Source organism: Chaetodon trifascialis, chromosome 11 (genome assembly GCF_039877785.1).
Source record: "Chaetodon trifascialis isolate fChaTrf1 chromosome 11, fChaTrf1.hap1, whole genome shotgun sequence".
Classification (NCBI taxonomy): Eukaryota; Metazoa; Chordata; class Actinopteri; order Chaetodontiformes; family Chaetodontidae; genus Chaetodon; species Chaetodon trifascialis.
In genome coordinates this window covers 20,412,275-20,437,851 of record NC_092066.1, presented here as the reverse complement: position 1 = coordinate 20,437,851, position 25,577 = coordinate 20,412,275, and the positions used below count along the sequence as shown (strand labels likewise).

Sequence of the window (25,577 nt, the reverse complement as noted above, 5' to 3'; positions counted from 1 at the left end):
TCATTATTACTTGAATAGGCCAACGTGCGTCAACGTTGCTGTGTATGCGTGTACTTGCACTCTGTATGTACTATGTGTGCGTAGTTGTGCAGGAAATGGGGTTCAAGAAAGCAGTAGAGACAGAGAATATACTAGAAACAAACACTAAGTAGCTAAATTCAATTGAGTTGAAGTGAATTAAATGAGGCAGGTCTGATTTCTTCAAAAGCTTTTCATTGGAAACAGTGAGTGTGTGTGGTTGTGTGGGGGAGAGATGGATGGAGTGGATATGGGACGGCAAACAAGAGGGATGAATAAAAGAGAGGAAGATAACAAAGCTAAACAATGGGGTCAACAGAGTTGGGAGATGGATGGTAGAAGAGAGAGGCAGAGACAGAAAAAGGGAAGAGGGAGGTAAAGAGAAGAGAAGAAAGAGAGGGTTTGAGAGGAGGGTAAAAGACCGAGAATGGTAGAAAAGACGAAGATGGAAAGAGAAAGACAGACAGAAAAGGCAGCATTAAGAGCCTTCCGTAAAAAAGTGTGTGTGTGTGTGTGTGTGTGGGGGGGGGGGGGGGCTGTGTGTGTTTGCCTAGGGAACTAAAAAAAAAGGAATGAAGAGACATACAGAGAGAGGGAAAGATTGAGTGCCTACCACCACTGTCCCTGACGCTGAAGTTGAGGGCAGCGCTGGACTCTGGAGGGATGCTGAAATACACAGTGCTGTCATTCCCTCCCTCATCTCTATCAATCGCCCGCAACACCTGCACCACCTGAAACACAGAGATAGAGAGAGCAGAGGAGATTGGTTAAGGGGAGGGCGTGAATGTGTGTGTGTGTGTGTATGTGTGTGAGTGTGTGGAGGGTGGAAAGCACTGGGAGCAGAGAGAAGAGAAAGAGAAGGTAATGGGAGAAACACTTACACAGAGAGTGCTTTTAGCTACAAACCATTAGCCGACGTCAGCAGGAATCAAAACAAGCTAAACAATTAGTATGGAGACACAAGCCAACTGTGTCTGATACTCACAGCGAATAAATAACAGAGTCTGACATGAATCGCCTTTCACGAATACAGTGCTGCGTGCCTTCCAATTTAGTAATAGCATCTGCACAAGTCTACAGTGGCAATCGTAACAAAATTAATCTAAAAAAGAGAATAAAATCTGCTGCAGCCTAAGCTGACGGGTAATTTCTCTTTAATGAAAAACTCCGGTTGTCATTAGGCAAGATGTCCTTTCAGAAATGCTTTCGAGTGCTGGTTACGAGACTGAATGCGAGGATGAAGGGTGCCGCACGCTCTCTGAGTTAGTCAGTGTCTCCAGGCCTTGAGAAGATTTGTTATGTACACCCGCATAATGTTATCAGTCACTGTGTGTGAATATTCATACGCATTTTGGCTAATGACTTGTCATACAGAGACGTGCATACACAACCCCAACGCGTTGGAAGATATCATAATCTTTCTTCCTTGAATTGTCTCCTGATCACTCACACAACGACAAACACGAACGTGAACATCACAGGAAAAAACAAATCAATGCCGTCGCCATAGAATCACAGATTTCGTGGTGTAACAACAAAGACACAAGCAGAGCAGTGAAAACACTGGCAAGAAAACAACAGATGGGCCAAGATACCAAATTATGACGATGGAGCCAGTGTGGAATACTGAAGATGGAGGAGCGAGGAAGAAAAAGAGAGCAAAGCATGGTTTCCAGGGAGAGATTGAAGAGCGCAGAGATGATTTTTATAATTGAGATAGGATCAAGTAAGAGCACCAGGATGCAGAAAAACAGACACAAATAAAGCAAGGCGGACGGCAGGAGGGAGGGAGGCAGTCTGAGAGGAGCCTCGTGCTTAATTACAATGTGAATAGCTGCTGCGTTCTGATAACGGGCCATAGAGGATCCACCTGCCTCCATGGTGAATGGGCACACTGTTGCGGTATGCTGCCATATCTGAACAGACAGAGCTTAGTGCTGCTGTACTGTATATGCTCCTATACTTGGATAGGTACAGCTTTGTATAAGGTGGTGCCTTACTTGAACGGAAACAGCTTGAAGCTACTGTAGGTTGGTGTATAAGACACATCACTGCTTGAAATAAAAGTCCTGACAACTGACGGCATAGACCTCTTCTAAGTCCTTGTTTGAAAAATAGTGTTAGATTGCAATTACATGGCTTGTACATGAGCATATAGCACAATGTATGTGGCTGTTATAATAACAATAATAATAATCATCATCATCATCATAATAATGAACTTTAATTAAGATTGATTATGAATATTTGCATTTTTTGGTGCAATGCATGTTTTTTTGTGCAATGCATCAACATGACATGAACACAAGGATAATTGGAGTATAAAAAGTATAAATCTATGATCTAAGGTAGCAATACCGAGGCTATTTAAAATGTGCATTAAAAAGCATATACATTTTATTAGCATAGTACAGCAGCATAAGCACTAACTTTACCCTAACAAGAGTCTTCAGCCATGTTAGCAGCTCTGTGAGTCTGTACTGAGGCTTTGAGCTAAATGCTAATATCAGCATGCTAACATGCTCACAATATCAGTGTGAGCAAGCCGATGTTTAGTTTAATGTTTACCATGTGAGCATGTTAACATTTACTGGTTAGCAGCATAAACACAAAGTGCAGCTGAGGTGTGAGGTCAGTTTAGCATGGTAGGAATTTGGTCATGAGCCAAAGTAAAGATGGTGCTCAGTGAAAAGTGAAGGGCTCACTTTGATTGCAATTCATTCTAAGGGGTAAATGAATGTGTGGAACAAATTTCATCTGAATTAATCCAACAGTTGTGGAGACATTCACAGAAAACCACAAATGTCATCCTCATGGTGGCGCTAGAGCAAAAATCAGGTGATGATTCAGATCATTAGGGTTCATCATCTGGGGACTATGAACATCTGGACAAAATATCATGACAATCCATCCAATAGTGGATGAAAGTAATGAACCAATCCAGACTTCTCTGTCTCTAGAGCCACACCATGAGTTCAACTAAAAATGAACTCAAACCTGCAATGTGATGCGACACACATGCAGTCCTTTCTCACTGCAGGAAACTGACCACCTATAACTTATAGCTTCCGCCGCCTCAGCATTTAAAGAACCTTTTGAGGCTTAGGTACCAGTTTCTTTTGCATCTTCTTGACTAATTGCAATCTCCAGTCCTGCTGACAACCCTTGAAAGCACCTGGAACTTGCATTTCATATCACCACACGAGCAGTGCCAAAAGTTAGTTCCAGGAACTTCTCCCAGGGGTGGTGGAAAAGCGTGGAAACAAAAGCAGAACCTGTGACAATGGCTATACGTCAAATGCTGTTTTATTATGTTCCTGCAGTGGAAAAGGACTAATAGACTGCATCAATTTTCACTGGGATTGTCCCATTGTCATACAAACAAAAGCTTGTTCCAGCAGAATAATTTACAAGATGCCATTAAAATCATTTCTTATACGTATGGGGCTTTAAATTGTACTTTTGGAACAGAATGCTTCATGCAGGCGAATACATTGACATCAAAGGTCACTTAAACACATACTGACCTGCCCGATGGTAGATGAGTCACACATGGCTGTTGTGTATTGCCTGTCCAGTTCAGGTGCGTTGTCATTCAGGTCTAATGTCTCTACCGCGACTACAACTCTGGATACCTGGCTGGGATTGTCTGAAAGAGCCGATCAGAAACAAGCAGCTTACAATACAGCACAAGATGCCCACAGACCGCTGTGTTTGGAAGAACATATGAATGCAATTCCCGAATGCAACAAACACCGGCGTGCTCACGCACACAGGTGCATATTTGCACTCCATTAAATCCATTCAATTGTCCTCTTAGGCAAGATCAAGCATTTCAGTCTTTGTCCAAAAACTTCAACAGCACTCAGATCACATTAGTGGGCACACACTGGCTAAATATACAGCAGTACATTTGGTTTCATTTGGCTTGTGTTACAGCTCACAGGCTCCCAGCTGGAGTACGACTGATGCTTCCATAGCAGTCAAATTTTTCCACATCAAACTGTTCCGTTCTTAGCCAAAGCATCTCACAGCGTCAAGTGTGTGTCTGTGTGTGTGTATGTGTGTGCATGTGTCTGTGTGTGTTTCTAAGAAAGAGAGAGAGAGAGCAGAGGAGGGAAGTAGAAAGCGGTCAATCTGCATGCAGTTACACAAGGGCGCAGTTTAAATGGATTGGCAGAGGGTCTCCCACACCCCATTCATTTGGATATACACACACTCGAACATGAAGTTCTCACAGCTACGCCTGAGACACGAGTCGCACTCTGAGCTGAACATCCAACATTACATTTTAGGCTGCTCTTGTGTAGCGCTCACATAATCCAGGCTCACCAGCACACATCTCCACTCATTTATCTAAGCAGGCGACCCTGCGACACAGTGGGCCACATTTTCTCTAAACTAACACACACACACACACACAAACAAACACACATGCACTCCTACACCATGTTCTCAAAGTTTGAGCAGTAACACTGTGTCACGGATGACAGCGACTGGTTCCCACCGCTGAAAAGCTGAAAATGAGCTCTTGCTGTAATGCCACCGGGTGAGCTGGCCTGCCCATGGCCATGGCAGGGCTCCTGCTGTGCGCTATGTCAACACAGCCTCCAACAGTCTGTTTATTAGATAGAGCTCATTATTCAAGACAGGCACTCACTGTGCTGCCTCCACAGTCCTACCAACACTGCTGCCACAAGGAGCCCTGAGAAGATTTTAAGTAAAGATTAACTTTGTCCAGATCAAGACTTGGCAGGAAAACAACTTCCCTTCCTTGTACACAGCAGCCGCTGGGCAGCATTGGACAACAATACATGCACTTCCACACTGCCCAGTTTGATTGAGCTTTTTAGGGCTGGGGAGAGGATCCAAATAATAGCTCATCACCTGCCAAACATGACAATTAGAACTTTGCCAGGAAATAGCAGGAGGCTGGTGTTGATTTCAAACTAAACAAGACAATAGGTTGTCATTGCCTTCCAAAATGACGCATATGAGCATCTTCTGATCTGACACCCCAGCTTCATCTTCAAACACACATATGTGCATTAAGATGGCTGTTTTCTCGTCCACCACCATGATGGTTAATGAGTAGTTTGATTTAGGCGCAAACCTGATGAAAGAAAGATCATAGTTTGGCGATCTGGCGATATTCTGTATTTTTTCAACAAATCCCATGAAGACACAAAATCAACGCTGAATTCATCGTGTAAAAACACGCCTGTCTGATGTATCTTATTCCTCTGTGCCATAGAGCTCCACTGTTATTCAAAAACTGTTATAAAACTATTATAAATATAAAAGTGTCCTTTCCATATCGTGAGCATGGTTACCGCAGTTTATTTTGAGGCAGTCCCACATACGCCTGCTGCCGCAAATACTCAGAGCACCGTGTGTATTGATCCACTGCTGAAAATAGTACCCAACAAACACGCACTGTACTTACTCGTGTTTGTGTAACATTTGCTAAAAAAACCCAGCTGTTGTAAGAAATTCCTCAGCCATGTTTTAAAAATGAAACTCATGACCCTTTCCTTGCAGTAAAAACAGTGAGTGCCACAGACGGGTGAGGGCAGTCAGACAGTACAGTACGAGAGGCGCACTTACATACTGTTATTTTTGGCCTTTTCATGACATTTGTAGATGATAATTAATAGAATATTTCCAGCCTTATCCTTTAAACCAAACCACACTACCTGTTTTGTTGCTCATGCTGTCACTGTGTGCTCTCGAACATCCCCCACCACCAGTGTAAAGGCCCAACTATAGAGGATCTATAAATGGCTGATAGAGTTTAACACTATGTACTTGAGAGGGTCAACACTGAAGTTTCTTGATGAATTAATATACTGCATCTCTTTGTTTCACAGTTCACTTTTGACTTTAGAAACAGCACGACCTCACCTTGATCATGATTAAAACTTCATTACCGCAGCTAAAACGGACCTTGTGACTGTCCTCACATCTGCATGTTTGTTCACTCGCCTGTCTCTCCTGATTGAAACAGAGCCTGTGAAGTGCCTCTGTGTTTGATGAAATTGAGTGTCCCTGCTTGGAAACACAAAGGTGTTTACCGTTCTCCTTTGCAGCCTGTAAAGCAGTGGCTGTGTTCGATTTGTTGCTTTAATTCTTTCTTTCCAGTTGAATCCTTATGAGAGCAGATCTGTTGCAGTATCAGATAACTCAGACAATATAGATCAATTGATTCTCAGGCACGCTGTAACAAACCATTTGTGGCGCCAAACAGCATTCCCCTCACGGCCTGATGATTCCAGTGCTAAGCTGCTTAGTGAAGTGCATCGCACACTGGATACTGTGCTTTTCAAATACTGTACAATATACAGTTTGCACTTCTTTAAACCTCTTACAACCTTATGCTCATCAGTGGCTGCAGGTATCAGTGGTGGTAAAATGCTGGATCATTCAGGAGTTTTAGCTCTGGATGACAAATATAACCCAATGGACCGGCTCTAATAGAGTTAAATGATGTACAAAGAGTGACCTCTGACCTCTCTGTGTGGCGATGACAGTAATGTTGTGCCAATGCTCGCGTTCCCGGTCCAGTTCCATGGCTGTGGTGATGAGGCCGGTGTCTGGGGTGATACGAAACAGAGCCTCCGGGTCTGACTGTGGATCAACGGAGAACCTGGAAAAGAAAAATCAGGGTGGGAGGAGAAGGTTAGGGGTGTCGAGAGGACAGGAAAGTGAACTTAGATGAGTGAAATGAGGCAGGGGCAGAGAGAAGAAGGAAAGAGGGAAGGCAAGAAGCAAGCAGAGATGGCAGTGGGGTGCAGAGTGAAAGAAGTAGACAGGGCAAGTGTGTGAGGGAGTGATAAGGAAGTCTGCATTCAAATGTCCAAAGAATTAATATAGGGAGATTATCACAGCTGATAGGAGCTCTTTTGAAGTGCCACCGATTATCTACGTATCTCCATGAATATACAGACTATCATTCTTCCCCACACACTCACTCTTAGCACTTTTGCCGGTGCTAATTGGGACACGGTCCTCTGCAGTTGTTACAGACAAATCACTGGCCTCCCTCCTCGAACTATCTGAGACTAAACCTACTGCAAACACAAGAGGAAAGACTGAACCCCAAACTTGTGTGGTTACTGTCGGCTCAAGGGAACCCTGAATGGGCAATTGGTTGGATTATATCTATCTGGGTAGGTCTTACTGTTGTGTCCTCTTTCTTTCAGTTGATGATCAGTTTTTGGATTTCAGTGCAAAAAACTAGATATCCCTCGCCTGAAAATGTTTCTGCCAGCAATCAATATAAAGAAAACTCTAATTCTTTACCCTAAAACATGAAAGAAAACGAGAGATATGACTCTCAGCACAATTAAGCGCTGGTTTTCCTTTTAACAGTGAGACCTCCTTGGTTGTAGATAAAAACAGGATTGATGGGATTTTATAAACTGTGGAAACTTAAAGGAGCATTGTGGGAAATGCGCTTTCTTCCTGAGAGTTAAGAAGAGAAGGTCGCTACCACTCTGTTGTCTGTATGCTCAATATAAAGTCAGTCAGCAGCAGATTAGCTGGGCTTGGCACAAAGACTGGAAACAGATTTTTTAATCTTTATAGGCTAAATGCACAGGAATATAACCATACTGCTTAAATTCTATATGTAGAGTGTGAGGACAGAGGCTTATTATAATACCTGATATTATTAGTAAGACCAGTATCGGGGTCTACAGCGCTGATTCTCCCCACAGTGCAGGCCGGTGGGCAGTTTTCAGACACATCCATGTGGTATCGGGCTCTGGAGAACCTCGGAGGCTCGTCTGCATCCAACACGGCTACTCTGATGGAGGCGCGGTCCTTGAAGGGGCCTCGACGCAAGAAGCGAGGATCCACGATGGGGTTGAGGACCTCCACAGAGAAAGAGTAGGAGCTCCGGCTCTCATAGTCTACCGCCTGGGGAGGGCAACGGAGAAAGGTGAGTTAGTAGGCTTGAAAATGTTTAATGCCGAGGTGAATAATTGTAGCTTTATATATAGACTAACTGTGAAATGAGTGACGGTGGCACTTTTCAAAAGCAAGAAATTATGCAAATGTCGCTGCTGCGAACATCAGATCCGATGAACTGTTTTGTGCTTTCATTTGGTCCAATTCTCACACCAAATTTTCCACAGATGACTGCTAAATTACATATCAAAAGCAATGAGATGGCAAATAATGAATTATTCCCACAGATAAGTGCTCGCAGAGGCTCGAGACTGGTCCCATCCAAAATCAGCTGAGAATGATTTGGAGTAAATAATACCACAGTCGCCTTACATGTTGTGACGTTTGGTGTTTTGAAGCGATACTTTGAAGGCGGTTGTGGGCGGATGCTGAGATGGTGGGTTTTGTGTGAAGTCGGAAAAGACATTCATGAGGTGTTGATGTTACAGCATTGCCAATGAGATTCCTGATGCTCAAAGAGTTGAAAGGATTCTTGGGAGCTTCGACGCTGAAGTTGCTGCATGTCTGTGCTGATGTGACATTGCTTAAGGTTGATGTGGGGAGCCTTTTGTCATGCTAAGACAAGAGGATCCACAGTATAGCTGTAGGGAAGTTGAACGTTGTTGACGCATTCGTAGGAGTTGTGTAAGATTAGTGTTGCTATCTACATGCAGCACAGATGGATGTAAGCATGTGGTCCTTTGGGTATTTGCATTGAACGTGTTATCTAGCTCCAGCATTGTTTGGTGCTGCGGTGTTGGCAACACGCTTGGAACTGTGTTGGTGGGTACCTGGCAGGTGGAGAAGTGGGTTTTGTTAGAATGTTACAAACATGTTGGCTGTCGTAGTTTCAGTCCATGTGAAACGCTGTGGGAGTGACACTTCTTTTTGTGCACGTCTGCTGCCCTGCATTGCTGCGATGTGGGCAAATAATGAGATTGAAAACAAAACTCGAGTTTTTCATAAAAACACTTCCATTGTTTATCATCTCCATCACCATAGCGATGGCGCCCTGTCACCATGGCGACCTGGCCGCGAGGAGCGTTAAAATTCCTTTGTATCCTTGCATCTACACAGGTAGAGGAGATTTCATTTGGGATAGGGGCTCAGGCTCCACTGATTGTTTGCTACAGAGGAGTTATGAAGCCTATTTGTCTGAGGTGACTGTGGGATTGCGTGCCACGCTCCCACCAGTGTGCCGGCTCTCTGAACCGATGAGATGAGCCTCTGATCGGGTTTGTGAGATGATTGTTAGTGAGGGCAGAGGCACAGGTCATCACATACATCCACTCGCTCTCACACACACACCCTGACATTCACCTGCTGTTGATTAAATTTCAGCAGAGCAACATGTTTGTCTCTGCTGCAAAATACCTTTTTGAGATACGGGTGCATGTTGGGGGGCTCGTCTGCAAGTACAAGTGGTTCCTTTGAGCCTGTGTGTCCTCAGATCCTCTGTCAGTCTGTGCTCGTCTTTAAATTAAGTGTGCATATGAATCATCTGAGTGTGATTGGCACAGAGAACCATGTTGGACAGAGGATAAATAGGCTCCCTGACTATGCAGAATATTCACTGTCAGATTCAAACAGGGAAAGAAAAATCATTCTGAAGATCCCAGCGGCAGTGGGAATATTGATATCCTCTCGCTCGTGCTCTCTCCTTCCCTTCTGATCTCTCTTTTTCTATTTCTCCATCTCTTTTCTTCCCTCTCTCTGAGCTGTAAACCAGAATAAACTGCTTTACAGAAAATCAGCAGTTTAGGAAGAGGTGAAGATTGATTAAAAATTATGCAGAGAAAAGGGCGAATTGAAAGGCTTCGAAATGTGGGCAATTTGGGGAATATCTCTGCGGGAAAAAATAAATAAACAAGAGGGATTGTCTGTGGAGTGTGTGTGTGTGTGTGTGTGTGTGTGTAGAGGACGGTTTAGATGGGTAGACTGAGGAAGAGGGTTCTTCAACAGGAACCCCGCTACAGGGAGAGAGAGTTGGAGAGAGACAATCTGTCTGAGGAGGAGAGGTGTCACTTACACTGTGAGCACACACTCATCACCCCCCACCCTCCCTCCACCCGGCACTCCATCACTCCATTCCCCCACCTCCGCTACCTCACACACTCCATCACCCACCCCTCTACCCACCTCCAACCCATCTTTTTCCCCTCTCGCATGTGTGCGACTGGGCGTCACCTCTGACAAACCACAACACACACACTCATCCCTCTCCCTCATTCGCCCTTACAGGAGGCACTTATCACGCCGAGACCTGCGCCGTTTTTTTTCTCTTCGCGTTTTTGGGAACGGATTTGAACATTCCTCACCAAAGTGTTCACACACAAGTGCTCTGGTGGTTTTTTTGGAGCTTGCACACACACAAAGAACACCCTGTTTTTGCCTGTTTCAAAAAACCCTGACACACACACCACCATGCTCGCATTACCCCATGTCCACTGACACCCCCCACAGCTCTGACATATCAAAGCTCCAGTGCTAATCTACCTCTCCCACCATTACATCTAAAGGTCAAGAGTTTATAGAACAATGGTTACATACCGTAACTCTCAATTTAACACCTATAACTGCCGGTAATGGCTCACATTTTAGCTGACAGCAGAGACTCCTGCTGAGTCTCTCCAAAGGTTTCAACCACTAGCTTAGCGCAGCCTCAGCAGAGGTGGCAGAGGCAGTGGAGAGTGACAGAATGGGAGACGTGGACGAGTGGTAGGGATGCTGTAAATTAGCCACAAACATGGTAAACTGCTAGCTTACAAGCAGAGGCAGTATTTCTCAGACGCTCTCCTCAGCAGCATGCTGTCAGTCTTTCATACTTCACACCGTCCGCAGTGCTGAGAGCTGATTTCTTTATTTGTATGTCTTGTTGCGTCATAATAGTGGTCCATGCTGCATCATACATTTTCCACAAATTATCTGGCATCTCGAGGACAGAATGAATGGATTTTCTCAGGTGAAGGGAAAATAACTTCTGTTGCACTGCATAAAAAGGGAGCAAGATCAATAGACAGTGTAATAAAGTGACTGTAAATGTAATTTACTACCTCAAAAAACTGGATTGAAAGTTAAGATACATTTAATCTATTTAACCACACTCTCTCCTTGTTACGTCTTCTAGCTCTCTTTTACACATCACACGAACACATGCTGAAAATATGTGGACATGCATGTCTTCCTTTAATGATGGGTGATTGTTTGGCCAATTAACAGGAAAATAATTAACTACTTTGAAAAATGATTTAGCAAAAAAAAAAAAAAAAAAAAAGCTTCTCAACTGTGAGGATTTGCTAATTTTCTCAGCTTCACATCATTGTATATTGAATATCTCTCTGTTTTGGACAGTTAGCTGGACAAAACAAGCAATTTGAGATCTTAATCTTGGCAAACTGTGCTGCCCATTTTCAGACCTTTTACAGACATAAAGAATTGAAAATCGACCAATTAATTGACAGAGAAAATAATCATTAGTAGCACTCCCAGTGTGCTTACTCTGTCCCTTATCTCTAGTTAATGCTGGCCTCCTCTCACACATGCACACCTACACACTCCACAAGTGTAACCTTCTCCTGTCCTGCCATGCGCTGCTCCTGCTCTCTGTTTTGAAATTTAAATTCCTCTATACAATTTCCCTTTCAAATTTGCCTCTCAGTTAGCAAAAATTAATTAGCTAACCTGCATGCTAGACTGGCGATACATAATACATCACCGCTCAACGAGGCCGACCCCACAGGCGTACGTGCTCGGCTGACGGCGTGTGTGAATGTGTGTGTGTGCATGCGTGACAGTAAATGCACAATACTGCGGGGCGAGGTGGTGCTTCTGCCTGGCTGTTCTGTGATGGTAGAAGATTCTGTAAATGTGTGTGAAAGCGGGTGAACATAAGCATTCCTGTCCTCAGCTACTTTATACGGGTGTGTGTGTGTGTGTGCGTGCGTGCGTGCGCGCATCACAGAGTGTGTATATATGGTCTGTGGCATGCATGCTTGTGTGAGTTCGGCGCCCTGCTGTCCTTGGCAGCTTGAGTTCTCTCTTGATTTTGTGCATTCTAAATCAAGATCATACATCACATTTGTCTGATGACAAACGCAGCTTTGGACATTTCTGCCAACGAGCACAACTGCAGAGTTGAGAGAACAAAGACGCTTCTAAATCTTCCTTTTGACTTTGTTCTTCCTCTGCCGCCATCCCTTCCCTCTGTCACTTGTCTCTTGTCTTAGTTTTCTCTCAGATGTCCCATGTCTTCCTTTTTTCAACTTATGGGCTAGACACTGGTCTCCCTTTTTCCTCTTTCTCTCTGTCTCTCTCCATCTCTCTCCCTCTCTCTCTTTTTCCCCTCTGAGGAGATTAGCACAATCTCTCCTTCGCGTGAGAAAACAAACACAGATAATCCTGGGCGCGCTGCCGGCGTGTGACCGAGGATTAGCCAGCCGTTTTAAGTGAGAGCATATGGAAATAATAACGGCAAACTGACACATGCGCGAGTGAGCTTGTCCCCCAGGTAAGTGGAATGAAAGGCGCACAAATAGCAGGCTTACACAGCTCACAGCACCCCGAAAACATACCTCAAAAGGGAACCTCCTGAATCAGGATACTGCTGGATTGGTATTAATGATGTTGTGACATTCCTTGTGTTGCATCAAGACTTTCCGACTGATCCGACTTTGTCATACACATGCTATTAAATACACATGTGTAATGAGGTGTCGTGAAATCGAGGCATTATCCCAGTTTGCTCAAAACACACTGGGCCTCACATTAAATATTAAATCCTCACATGTCTGATGTGCATGTTTGGTATCTGCATCCATCAGATCAACGTCACGACAAGACTTTCTATGTCTTTTCCTTCACTTCTAATTGCTCCTCGTGGTAGCAATCAATTCACTTTTGATTGGGTTATTGATTTGAAGGAAACTTCAACCACCAGCTATCAGATAGGGCTTCCATAAATGTCACCCTCTGGCCATTAGGGGGCACTGCTGCAGAGCATTGTCAAGGAGCTACTGTACTGGAGAGTGTTATGCTAATTCTTCAATTACCTGCTACTTACACCGTGGCCTTGTTCACATGCTGTATCAAAAATCTATTAGCAGCAATATGTACGTTCATTAGCAGCAATATGTAATAAGTAAATAATTGGAGTGAAGCAGAGCTTACCGGTCAGGGTAAAAAGAAAGAGCGTTATAGAATAGAATAATAGACGATAAAATGAAGGAGACGAGAGGAAATTAATGTAAAATGAATTGAAGAATAGTCCGCGTGTGCATTAGTATGTGGCTGATTGTGTGTGCGCGTGTCTGTGCCATGCATGTGTGTCTTTGTGTGTATGTGTGTAAGAATTTGAATGAGGCAGACCTGAGCTGAGTCAGTGGCACAAACAACACACACTGTCTGACATGGCCTCCAGACGCAAACCAGAGCGAGGACGAGGCGAGGGAGCGAGCAGGAGAGAGAGAGAGGGAGGGACGGGAGGCTCTGTGTGTGTGTGTGTGTGTGTGTGTGTGTGTGTGTTTGCATCTAACTTGCATTTTAGCTTGTGTGTCTCCTTGCTCTAAATATTTGGACATGTGGGGGGGGGGGATCAGACAGAGAGAGAGTAACGAAATGCATAGAGACAGCGGCGGATGATGAGAGGGGAGGGGATGGGGTGTGATGGGGTGGGTGTAAATAGAGGATAGGAGAATGGGAGAATCTTTTTATTGCTGGGGGTCTCTGTGGGAGTGACAGTAAATAAGCAGTGATAAGCAGCAGGCAGCCTCAGTCGGCACCCTGACTTGCAGGCTGTTAATGACCCAGCTTCTCTCTCGTGTCCCTGCCTAACCCTCGCCTTTCCATGCCTTCACTGGGTCCTCATCCTCCCTCTGCTCATATAGGCACGTCTTCCGCTGTCTTCCGCTGATTCCCTCTGTCTGCCTCCCTCGCCTTGTCCTCCATTTTGTCATCACACATTCCCTCGCTTTTACCACCTCCCAAGTCCTTCCTCCAGCTCCCTCTATTGACTCTATTTCTCCCTAATCTGCTGTTACAGCCCCCCTCCCCACCCCCCCACCACCACACACACACACACACACACACACACACACACACACACACACACACACACACACACACACCCTCCACCCCCTTCCCCTCAGCTTGGGCTCCCACCCAACTCCCATCTGACACATCGTTCTGAGGTGAAGACGAGCACAGCATCCCTCACCGTCCTTAAACAGGAAATCGTGCCTCGTTGCAGCTCTTTTCCCTCATTCTTCACAGTTTGAACACAAGGAGCTGCAAGGTCAAGTGTGTTATATTGATGTGTGCCTCTGTATGTATCTCTCTGTGGTTTATTGGTGCTTGTGTAGGTGTGCATCTCCGTTCTGTGTATCTGTGCCTGTGAGTGTGTGAATCTTAGATCAGCGGTTAAAGAGATTCAGCCCACAGCAGCGAGATGACCGGCAAGGTCAAGGCCGACTCTGTGGCAACACAAATTGTTCCGCTCGGAAATCTTTCCTTCTCCAGGGGCGCGCAGATCATCTCGCTCCCCTGTTTAAACTCTTTCTAGTTTCAAAGAACCCTGACTCAGGAAAATGGACTAGTGTCATTATTAACGCACCCTAAGCGTATGCACGCATGCATTTTTTTTGTTTCTCTTTTAAAGCGAGGCTGTTTCATTTGCTTTCTTTTTCCTTGTCTATTTAATGAAGTGGAAACTGAGGGGGAGCTTAGCGCTAATTTTCCGCTTTGTTTACCTTAATTCTATTACTTGTAGCCCATCTTCCATGTTTTTCATTAGCTCTCTGTAGATTCCCTGAAAAGCTAACTCCCTTTTAACCTGCTCAAGTCAGATCCTTCCTCTTCGTCTGAGGAGTTCAGGGTAACGCACCCACCTTAAATGGTGCCTCGCAGCATCTGTAAATATTCATCATGTGTTTCAGTTAGCTCGTGAGCATTCAGAATGAATCCACATGTGACCTGCGAGCGCTCACTTTTAAAACTTCGCTCGTGGAGGCAGCCCTGGTCTAATCTGCAGCCGGGCCTCTCTGGGTGCGTTTGTGGGGGGATTAAAGCAACTCGAAGCAGCGGGGAGGAGGCCACGCTGGAACACTAATTGTACGTTTTGTTTGGGCCTTTCAGATTGCAGTGGTTGGATCCGGTGGGAGGAATATTGTGGGTGGGAGGAGTTTAGACTGTTTTTGTTTACATGTTATTTTCCCACTAGTTATGACAGACGCCCTGCACATGTTGAATTGATCGATTCTCTTTTTACACACAGCGGGTTGCTCTTTTCCCCCTCTTCCCTGCCTGCTCTCATTTCTTCCGTCTCGTTGTTGCCGTGCTGCCTCCCTCCCTTTCTCTAAGGGTTCTTTTTCTCATTTTATTTCTCCTTTATTATTATTTTTTTTTCCATTTTTGTCTTTCTGGATGGGTATTTCTACCTTCCTGTGCCTCTCAGTCTCTGGCTGTGCTAATTTCTCTCTATGGCTGTCACTGATTTTGCGGCTCTTGCTGTCTCTGCGTCTCTCTCCTTCTCTCTTTGCATGTCTCCCTCTGGTTCTTTCATACTCTTACTCCCTTGTTATACTGCACTCTCTGCTGTCACTGCCTCTCAGGACCTCATTTTAACACTCCTCCTTCAGTGCTCCACTCTCCTACTTCATACCTCCTCGTTCTCCTCATTCCTGGCCTTCAATTTCTTTCTTCTTGCACTTCTTACCGTATCCAGTCCTGTCCCTGCCTCCCTGCCTCTCTTCAAAGGAGCTCACACTGGGCTTGGAAATCCTTCTCTACACACCACCTCCAGGTGCGGATTGTTTTTAACGAATCCTACAAACCCAACATTGAGAACTGACACACTGATGAATTTGCACACTCTTGCTGTGTGTACATGCACCAGCATGTGTAGCAGCCTAACTTAAAGAGCACACACACGAATATTTCAGCACTCACCAGTAAAAACACGCGAAACTCATGGGGGCTTCACTAATATGGGCTTTTGAATCCAATTTTCTTGTCAGATTTTGTTAAATTGATGTTATTTTGTGCAAAATCCCTCTTTTATCTGAAAATTCAACATTTCAGAAACATTTTTGAAGATCAAAAAACTTTATGGTCATATGAGTTTGGAGGCTTTTCTTCTGCTTCAAGTTATCTGAAAAATTAAAACCTGCCAAATTCTGTAGTTTTCACTGTACATCAGTGAGATACTGCTCCAGGCAGCCTGTGAGACAGGATGGCTGACACCATCTCGATAGAATTTGGTGCTGAAACAATTCCCAGTCGTCCGCTGCCTATTGAGTCTTAAAGTCCCGCTCCAAAAACGTGCTTTGTGTATTTTGTGTGCCTTCACTTGGATGTGTGAGAGTCATTGTGCAGAAGGATGTACGTGCAGAGTTTGACACTGGAAGGCTGTTTTCACTTTCATCTGCTTGGGGAGGAAAATCTCCTGTGCTCACTTTAAGATGTGTCAATACCAGCAGGATTTTGTCACAAGTCTGGGAGCCAATCATGGTCCAATATGCAAGTGTGATGTGGAAATGAGAAACCTGCAGTGCACAGGCAATGAGAATGGACTTTTTGTGTCCAGTGGCTTTTAAAATCAACAGTATTTGCATAGACATAGATTGTGCATTCTTTAATGAAGGAGCAGTAGTTAATCTTTATTGAGGTTATTGAACTTTTTTTTTTTTGGAAATGGGATGCAAATTGTTGTTAAAAGGCAGAGAAGCTTTATAAGACAAACATGTCTGGAGGGAATCTTTAATAATCACCTCATTTAAGTCATTTAAGCAAAGCTCACAAATATTTGCTATTTCCAGTTTCTCAGATGGAAGCTTTTGCTGTTTATTTTCTTTGTAAATTGATTTGACTGTTGGTTGAACAAAACAAGGAATAGCAACACACCACCCTGGGCTCTGGAACACAGTCAGGGGCATTTTTCATACATTTCTCTACAATTTGTTTTAGAATTCCTCTGCAATGATTTCCTTTCCAATAAAATCTACAAAACAAAACTCTTTTCTTATTGGTATAACATGATCAGTATTCTATTTTTAAATGATAAAGGTGGTATTATTTTACATTTTTCTCCCAACAAATCCCATGAAAGGAGCAGAGCAAACAATGTATTAGTCTGTCTCACAATACTTTCTGACTTCCCTTCTACTCGGCCTGTTGCCCCAAGCCCATCTGTCCATTACTGAGGATGAGAATCTATAAAAACAGCTCAAAAGCATATCCTTTCCTTCTGAAAAGAAAGGCTAAATTATTTCCCAAAATAGCTAGCCAGGAGCTGTAGTTTTTAAGCAAACGTTACTCAAAAAGGATTAAATAGTGTGTTTGTCGGGGACTGTTTTCAGCAGCGCATTTGGTGCTGCTGAAAATAATACATCCTGGGTATTTACAGCACCAGGACAGTGAATGCGGGATTGAGTCAAAATGCATTACAGTGTGTGTTCATGGTCATGAAGGAACATGTCACCCTGTGCAATGGCTCATTTGTGTCATATAATATGTAAAAACAATTCCTTGTTGTATTTGAAAATATAAAATATCTCAACAGGCAAACAGACCAGCTGCATTATGGTACAGCTACACACTCTGCATGTACAGTACAAGCGCACACACATGCGTTCACACACATGCGCTCACACACTCTACTCACATAACACTCTGTGCAGTGCATATTACAAATGAAACACAACAAGCACGTAAGCACCAACTCTCATGCTGATGTCTCTTAGATCAGAGAGGTGGCTGACAGCGTTAATGTAGACACATGTGTATTTTTATTGAAGTGTCTGAGGCACTTCTCCAGGGCTCATTTGAAATGAAAGCATCATATCTCAGACATGCCTCCCACACAGGGACCTCCTCCCCATTAAGTCTGCATTCCATGTGAGCACAGAGGCCCCTCTCCTGACTCAAACACGTATGTACTTCAACAAGTCATGCTGGTAATGAGCGGGTGTCAGCCCTCATCTCCGCGAACACATCTTCATAAGATTGTGATTATTGGAGATGGCATGCAGCTTAGGGAATGACCATTTGAAATTGAAATCATCTAGTATGACACTAAAGGGAACTATTAGGCAGCTGAACTCAGTGTGGAAAGGCAGAGCCTCATTGATCCCTCTGTTCATGCAAATGCTCCACAGGGGAAGCCTCTGCTGAGAGGCAGCAGTCAAAACACCTCAACACTGGTCAAAACATTTTTGCTGCAAATTATGCTAAGCCGCTGCAAACATTTACATTTGGATGCATCATGCTTTGACTGAGCTTCGCACGGGTGTTTCATTATGTTTGCTCTGAACAGATGGGGCTACTGATATAAAGGGAGGCTGGTTTTGCAGTGAATCAAGCAGGAAATTCACTTGTCAGAAGCCCATCAAAACATTCTCATCTGATTGGAGTCAAATGAGAAAAGGTGAGATGAATATAGATCACCTGTTCCACACTGAAAAGACTGCCAAGAGTTGGATCTTGTCAAATCTTGTACAAGTCTTTGTGTATTTCCAGGTAATTCCAAATTAATGGGCTTCAGCAGCATGTTGTTTTCTATGTGCTTGCTCATAAACAAAACTCTCTTGAACACCTGCCCACTTACTCTACCCGTGTCTCTCCTCCCCCTCATCAACTGCATTTCTTCTCCTCTGATCTCCCGTCCTGCCCGACCTTACCTTTACCTTTACACACCGACACCTTTCTACACATGCTCCCTCATCCAAATGAGCCCTCTCTCTCTCTCTCTCTCTCTCTCTCTCTCTCTCTCTCTCTCTGCCATCCTTCCCTCACCTTGTTGAGCGTGATGACTGCCTCCTGGTTCACTCCAGTGATGTTGAAGGTGTCCCCCGTCTCCCCCTCCAGGATGGTATATTCCAGCTTGGCATTCTCGCCGAGGTCGGCGTCAGTCGCCGAGATGCGCCCTATCTCGGCCCCCGGGATGGCCAGCTCGGAAACGGAGAACGACCACATACCTGGAGAGACACATGAGGCACGTATTAGAGAAGCAGACTTTGTCATTTCATGCACCGGTACACTTCATTTGTCAGTTAAACATTTAATTTTGTCTTTTGACCTGCTTTCAAATTGCTGTCACCCACCTGTGCTGAGCCAATATTTACAATATGTCATTCTGATAAGGACGCCATTTAATTGAACAGTACTGAGCGGATGAAGGATAGCGATAAAAGAAGAGAAAGGCAGAGTTTGTGTTTGAGCATGGCCAGAAAACCTGCTGTAAAAAAAAAAACACAAAATAACTTAATTAAAAGAAGCTAGGATTAAAACACAGAAGGAAGAGAGGAGATAAAGAAAAAGCTAAGATTACAGGTAAGAAAAGCTGCTCTGTCTCCCTCCAAACATTTGAACTTGATGATATGAGCTAACTACTCATCACAAACAGCCACTTTTTAGTCTCTTGAGTCATCTTTTCCTTCTTGCTGCTAACAAGTATTAACCAAGATAACAGCCTCTGTCATGTGTAGCCACCACCATGTTTGGGCCCATTAAAGCAGCACACTATTAGAGTCCTCCTGCTGGCATTGCAGTTTACATTATGGGCACACAGTACATTTCTCTTATGATTCACCTGATGCAGCTATCTGATGAAAATATGCAGTACCAAACGCAAAGTGGTACATCTGTGAACTCGCACTACAGCTTAAAAAGCGCAGACATGCATTCACACATAAATTCAAATATCCACCTACCGCTTCACACAACCTCACGCACACACTGGCCGCCGGCTGCACTGACAAGAATAAGTATGGGAAGAAAGATAGAAACTGAGTGAGCGAAAAGGTAAGATATCGCTATTTGGCTCGCACACACAGAACAGACAGGCTCATTCAAACAGAGCTGTTATCTGCCCAGCTAAAGCTAAGGCAATCAGATAGACCTGTAAGTGTGAGAGAGAACAACATTCTGTGAACACATTGGGTTGACAGAATAAAAGATAGCCAGCACTTCAACAAGACAGTATCTGGGCCAGCGCGCAGTCAGACGAGTTCTGTAAATCCAACGACATCACAGCGAGACAAGATTTGAGGTTATTTCACTTTGTGGATCAGGATTACAGTGCAGACATCAAAGAGGCACCGGCAAGCAAAGTTATCACTCAGGGTGTTTGATTATTGCCTTTTTCACTCTGCTGATGTCAAATATGTCATGTAGGCTCAACAATTAATTTAACAACAAACAGGGTGTCTCACTCCAGCGAGTCCTTCAAGCTAAACCTCACAAGAGCTTCATCTCCGAGCGCCTTTGAAAATATACGTGACCATGACAAAGGCCATTTAATGCTCTGCTTTCTCTGATCTGTCACCTAAATGGACACATTTGGTTTAGAAGTTTTGAGGAGCAATTAAAGCCGTAGCTAAAGTCTTCAGCAAACCCCACAGTCCTTTTCCCTAAAGGCCGCGTCCTCTCACAAGACAGACGCACCTCTGCTTTAATCAACACAGCGTACCTAACATGACGCACAGTGCGTGTTTACACTTCAAGTCAAGCTGCTGCTCTGCAAACGTAGCGCTGTCACTATGCCACCTGTGTAGACAGGCTGTAAGAGGTTTTGCATAAAGGTTAAAAGGCAAATTACCCGTTAGACCACCACTTTTTACAATACTGCATGCAGAATTTACTCGAGCCTGTGAGTGCTGGAACGTGTTGATGACTATAACTGTGCATACAGGACAGAAAATCCCAGTTTACAACAACTGGTCGTCATTACCGCTACCCATGTTTCCCTGCCATCCATCTGTGTGATAATCTACTTAGCTGAATTTCATGCTGAACAGGATCAGAAGAAAGAACTGTATTTATAGATTACATATCACAAATTGACCAAAATGGTGCAAAGATGAATAGAAATAAATAAAATCAGTAACTCTCCCATTTCCCCAGCTGGCAGACTGTTGTCAAATTAAGAATCAACACGTTATTGCTGTGGTAATAGAGTTAGTGTATTAGCGATATAACAGCCATGATGGGATTTGATGGGATTAGAACAAATTTCTTCTTCATCAAGATGAAACCACAGTGAATCAAACAGTTTTATGATTTTCAATAAGCTGCCCGTTATAATAAAGTTGTTTCCCACTATAATCTCCATATTTACCTGATTGGCTTCTATTAATTGCTGTTTTACTGTCTGAGAGGAAGTCTCTTCTGAAAAATACTGTACAAATCAAATTTATTATTAGTTTATTAGTGTTTTCTTTCGGTGATTGCTGCCGCTGTAATGGCTGTGGGAGTTTTGCCAAGCGATTCTCAATGGAGATTATAGAAGCGCACAAATGACACAAATTCACCACCAACATTCAAATGGGATTTGTTTTCCATAGTTAAATATGCTTAAGTGGTTAGCTGTTTGCTAGCGCCACGGCATTTCCTCCACACACATTACAAGCAGTAAGTGTGACAGTGTAGCATTAAGCTCGCTGCTGGCCTTATGGCTCTTAAGGGCCATGAATTGGCCCCATTGCCATATGCTGCTCTCCAGGCTACTCCTTTTTCTTTTCTTTTAGCTTCATTTACCTCCAGGTGAACAACTGCTTCCTCCTCCTCCTCCTCCTCCTCCTCCTCCTCCTCCTGCAATTTACTTAAGGTGCTCCACTAGATGCTCTCTGGGAGTGTTTCCTGCTGCTTTAAGTGAACAGCATGTTATGGCTGGTTTCAGTGCACTTACCATAACTTACAGACTATTAGCTACTTTCTGAGAAGAAAACACAGAACTAGTGATATGAAGTTACTTAACAGGACTTAATGAAAGGTACATAAAGGACTTCACAGTTAGATATAGAGTCCCAGTTTTAACCCTTATGTCTTCTTATGTGTCCCCTCCCCTGCTGTCCCTCTCTTTCTCGCTCTCTGCATCTGTGTGATTGTCTGAGTGGAGGCAGGTGTGCAGAAGCCAGAGCAGAGCGCCACCAGCTACCATCCCATCCTGTAATCAAGCCTCCTACAGAGGCGCAGCTCTGCTGCCTCCACCTTGCCAGATCGTAGTCTCACCTATCAGTTAGTGATGCTCCGCTGCAGCCTTGTATTTTGCTCCGTGTGATTCGCTTCTGTCTTGATTTCCATGGCTGTGATTAACGTTGTTCTCCCTGGCTTCATAGTCCTGCAGCTCCTGACTCCGCTGTTAAAGTCTGCTGCTCTGCTCTGCTCATCCAGTTCCCCTGGAGACCTCCCAGGTCCTGAATCTCCTCAGCCTCTGCACCATTCTGTCTGATCTGCCCCGGCCCCTGTCTCTCGTCCCTCCATCTCATCTCCCCTGCCTCGGACCCCAGCTCAGCCCAGCATCCCTCTGGATTCCACTCTGGACCTGCTCGGCTCATATTCCCATCCTATTTGCCCTCATAATTACTTACTTTAATTTCATACCTCATAAGTGTGCACTTAAGTTCAACAGTTAGCCCCATAACACACGGAATGAATTCCCACAGTGCTGTTATTCATACATGCATTGCTCATTATTCATCACTCTTTATGTTCCAGAATTAATATTATTATGTCACTATCGCTCTCTGTGAATGCTTTCTTCCACTTCATTATGTTTTTCTCCTCCAATCACCAAAAGTGTCAATTTTCCTACATTATTACATTTTGAAAAACTTGGATAAGTTGGCTCCAGTACTTGAGTGTGAGCACAAGCACCAAATAGTATTCTTCCGCTTGATCAACCCACTGAACTGCAAATCATTTCAAGCCTGTAAGTGACAACTTTTCATGCAGCTCTGTCTCAAAAGAATTATGTTTACATACTACTAATTTGCAACGGCAAATACATTTTGAGGGAAACATAATGCTGCCTGGACTATGTTTTCGCAACATAATGAGAAAACCTTGTATAATAACATGCAATTTGTTTATACTATGTATTACAACATATTTCATTTGTTTTCCTCTGATATCCGCGCTTACAATATAATATCCACTTCTACCAATTAATGCATTATTTTTATATGGTTATGTTCATAGGCTTGATTTGATACAGAAAAGTCAACAGTTGCTTGAAGCACAAAGCGGGACGTGCTCATATGAGCAACACTAAGCCAAAACCACGGTCCTAAGTGCTTTTGCCGCTGAAGTCAAACCACATGCAAGACCCTTGCATGCATGCTACACTATACACCCATATTTTAGACAACAGTGTGCTTCCAGCTTTGTGGAAGTTGGTGTTTGTCCCTTTCCTGTTTAGCCCTGCGCACAAAGCCAGCTCCATAAAGAAATTATTTTCTGGGCTCGGTGTGGAAGAACATGACTGGCCGGCACAGAGTCCTGACCTCATCCCCATCAAACACCTTTGGGATGAATTAGAACGCCGTCTGTGAGCCAGGCCTTATCAAAAGCCATCAGTGCCTGTGACCTCACTAATACCCTTGAGGCTGAATGGGAGGGGATCCCTGGAGCCATTCCAAAATCTAAGATGTTCAAAAATCACATACTTGTTCTGTTTGTTGCACTGCCTGCTAGAAGAAAACATGATTGGGCCCAAGCATGTTATGATATAAAACCAGTTCATATTACATGCTAAAACATAAGACCACTGAGTGTCACATAGTGATCTCTGAGTGAATATATTCTGCTGACTGAGTATGCCAACGCCCACGTGGCCCTGCAGGGGTCTGCCCACTGAAAGGACAGCATGTGCCAGTGAATCGACACTAAATGCCAGTTTATGTGGCGTGACTACCATGCCTACCATCTGGGACTGACACAGCACCAGAAGGCTGAGACGAAGACAACTCGAACATAAACAGGGATGTTGCTAATGAGACAGCAAATTAGGAAAGTTATTTACAAGTCAGAGACTGTGTTTTCTATTGATCTAGCTATTGTACGGGGGAAGCAGGGAAATGCAAGCCTTTGCCAACAAAACAGTCCCCCTCGTGGACTCTTCCCCTCTCCTTCTCATACACACCTAGATGGAGTGAAGTGCTCCAGCTTCACACTCTCTCACACACACTTGTCACACCCAGAGAGCGCCCACGAGGAGAGTGACAAAGGGGGTGTGATGCTGGCAAAGTAGGCTAGACCCAGTCATTATCAGCTTTCTACTCACACGGGAGAGCAGCTGGCAACACAAGTCATACATCATTTCCACCTGTGATGGGCTGGGGACACTATCCACTACCAGAGGGGGGTAGTGGGTAGTGAAAAGGTGAGTGGCAGGGAGAGATTCCCGGCTTGTTCTGCATCTAAAGGACCTCCAAAAGCAGCACAGGGCCCTGATAAAATCACACAGATGAAAACAGAGAGTGGCTGGGGTCTGTCCTCTGCCTTTGTCTGCAAAGATAAAGCCATTAGAGCGGGCTGTGAGGAAACAGCATGGGCGCACTGGTTGAATGCTTCACGTCTCACTAATATAGGTGCACCCCACAGAGCTGGTCATAATTGTGCCCTGGAAAGAAGACTGAAAGCCCTCCAGAGCTGTATTTAGATACTGTGACGCAGACAAAAAGACACTCTTCACATCTCTTTCTCTCTAATTTCTGGTTCCTCATGACTGATGTCAAACCAGAGTTCACTGAGAGACGTGGCAATTGGCCCGGGAAGTGCCAGTTTTTGCAGGTGATTGGATGAATAGGGCCATGCTGACATGGGGATTAGTAGGACATGAAGCGAAATGACAGGTGGTGAGTGTTAATTAGGGAGGATGTCGTTTAACGCTGGTTCTAGAGTGCAGAAAAGGAGCTGAAATTGACAAACTGCTGGATGGAGAGGGGAGTGGGACAGGGGATGATCTGAAAGGAGAGAGGGCGACTGTAAAAGGACGGATAAATGTGAAATGGAATATGCAACACGGGGGGGGGGGGGGGGGGGGAATGCAGAAGGTGAGAGCCCAGTGGGGAGCCACTTTCTGAAGACAAGTGTGGACCAGGTCTTGTGCTGTAAAAGCTTAGAGAGGAGAAAAGAGAGGAAAAAAAAGGAGAGGAGAGGAGAGGAGAGGAGAGGAGAGGAGAGGAGAGGAGAGGAGAGGAGAGGAGAGGAGAGGAGAAGAGAGGAGAGGAGAGGAGGAGTAGAAGGAGGAAGGATTGAGCAGGAATAAAAAATACGAGTGATTCGGCCACATCTTATCTGAAGCAGAGGCAGAGTGTTACTTGTGATGGTGGTGGTGGTGGTTGAAGGCGTCGAGTTAGGGGAGTCATTAAAAAAGTGTCTAGCTGGCTAAAGCGCGAGCATTGGTTTTGAAAATAGCCTGAATAAAATCTGCATCCGTTTAGGGGGGAGTCCATCACTCAGGCACTCGTACTCAAGAGGGCTTAAGGGAAAAGGCCAGAGAGACAGAGGGGGGGATCAAGGCGGGGAAGAGTGTGATTTAGGCATCATCATGGGGGATGAAGAGAGAGAAACAGGGTGGCATTTGCTGTCGGTGCAGAATTTTTATTCTCCCCAAGCCACCACAGGGTTAAATTAGACGGCATGCAGTGAGAGTCAAAGTGACGCCTTCTATCGAGTGCTAATGGGGTTAATAATGAAACAGTGTAGATCTTTTCCTTCACCAGCTCCAGGGCAAGCAGCATAAAAGGCTGCACGTTGCTGTTTAACTTGCTGTGTGTGGAGAGATAGGCCATTAGCCATTACTGGGCTCTGTTCTAATGCCATATGGAGTAGGA

General features: G+C 44.5%; 1 protein-coding gene across 4 annotated transcripts in view; it reads right to left on the bottom strand.

Annotated features, from left to right (window-relative positions):
* Window positions 1-25,577, bottom strand: part of LOC139339494 (uncharacterized) — a 138,601-nt gene that overhangs the window by 15,237 nt on the left and 97,787 nt on the right. For all 4 annotated transcript variants that reach the window (XM_070975141.1, XM_070975144.1, XM_070975145.1 and 1 more), the window contains 5 exons: window positions 18,754-18,935; window positions 7,682-7,938; window positions 6,528-6,664; window positions 3,546-3,667; window positions 632-749 (listed from right to left, as the gene is read on the bottom strand). In XM_070975141.1, the coding sequence (XP_070831242.1) occupies window positions 632-749; window positions 3,546-3,667; window positions 6,528-6,664; window positions 7,682-7,938; window positions 18,754-18,935 (816 nt within the window). The remainder of the gene's footprint in view (window positions 1-631; window positions 750-3,545; window positions 3,668-6,527; window positions 6,665-7,681; window positions 7,939-18,753; window positions 18,936-25,577) is intronic.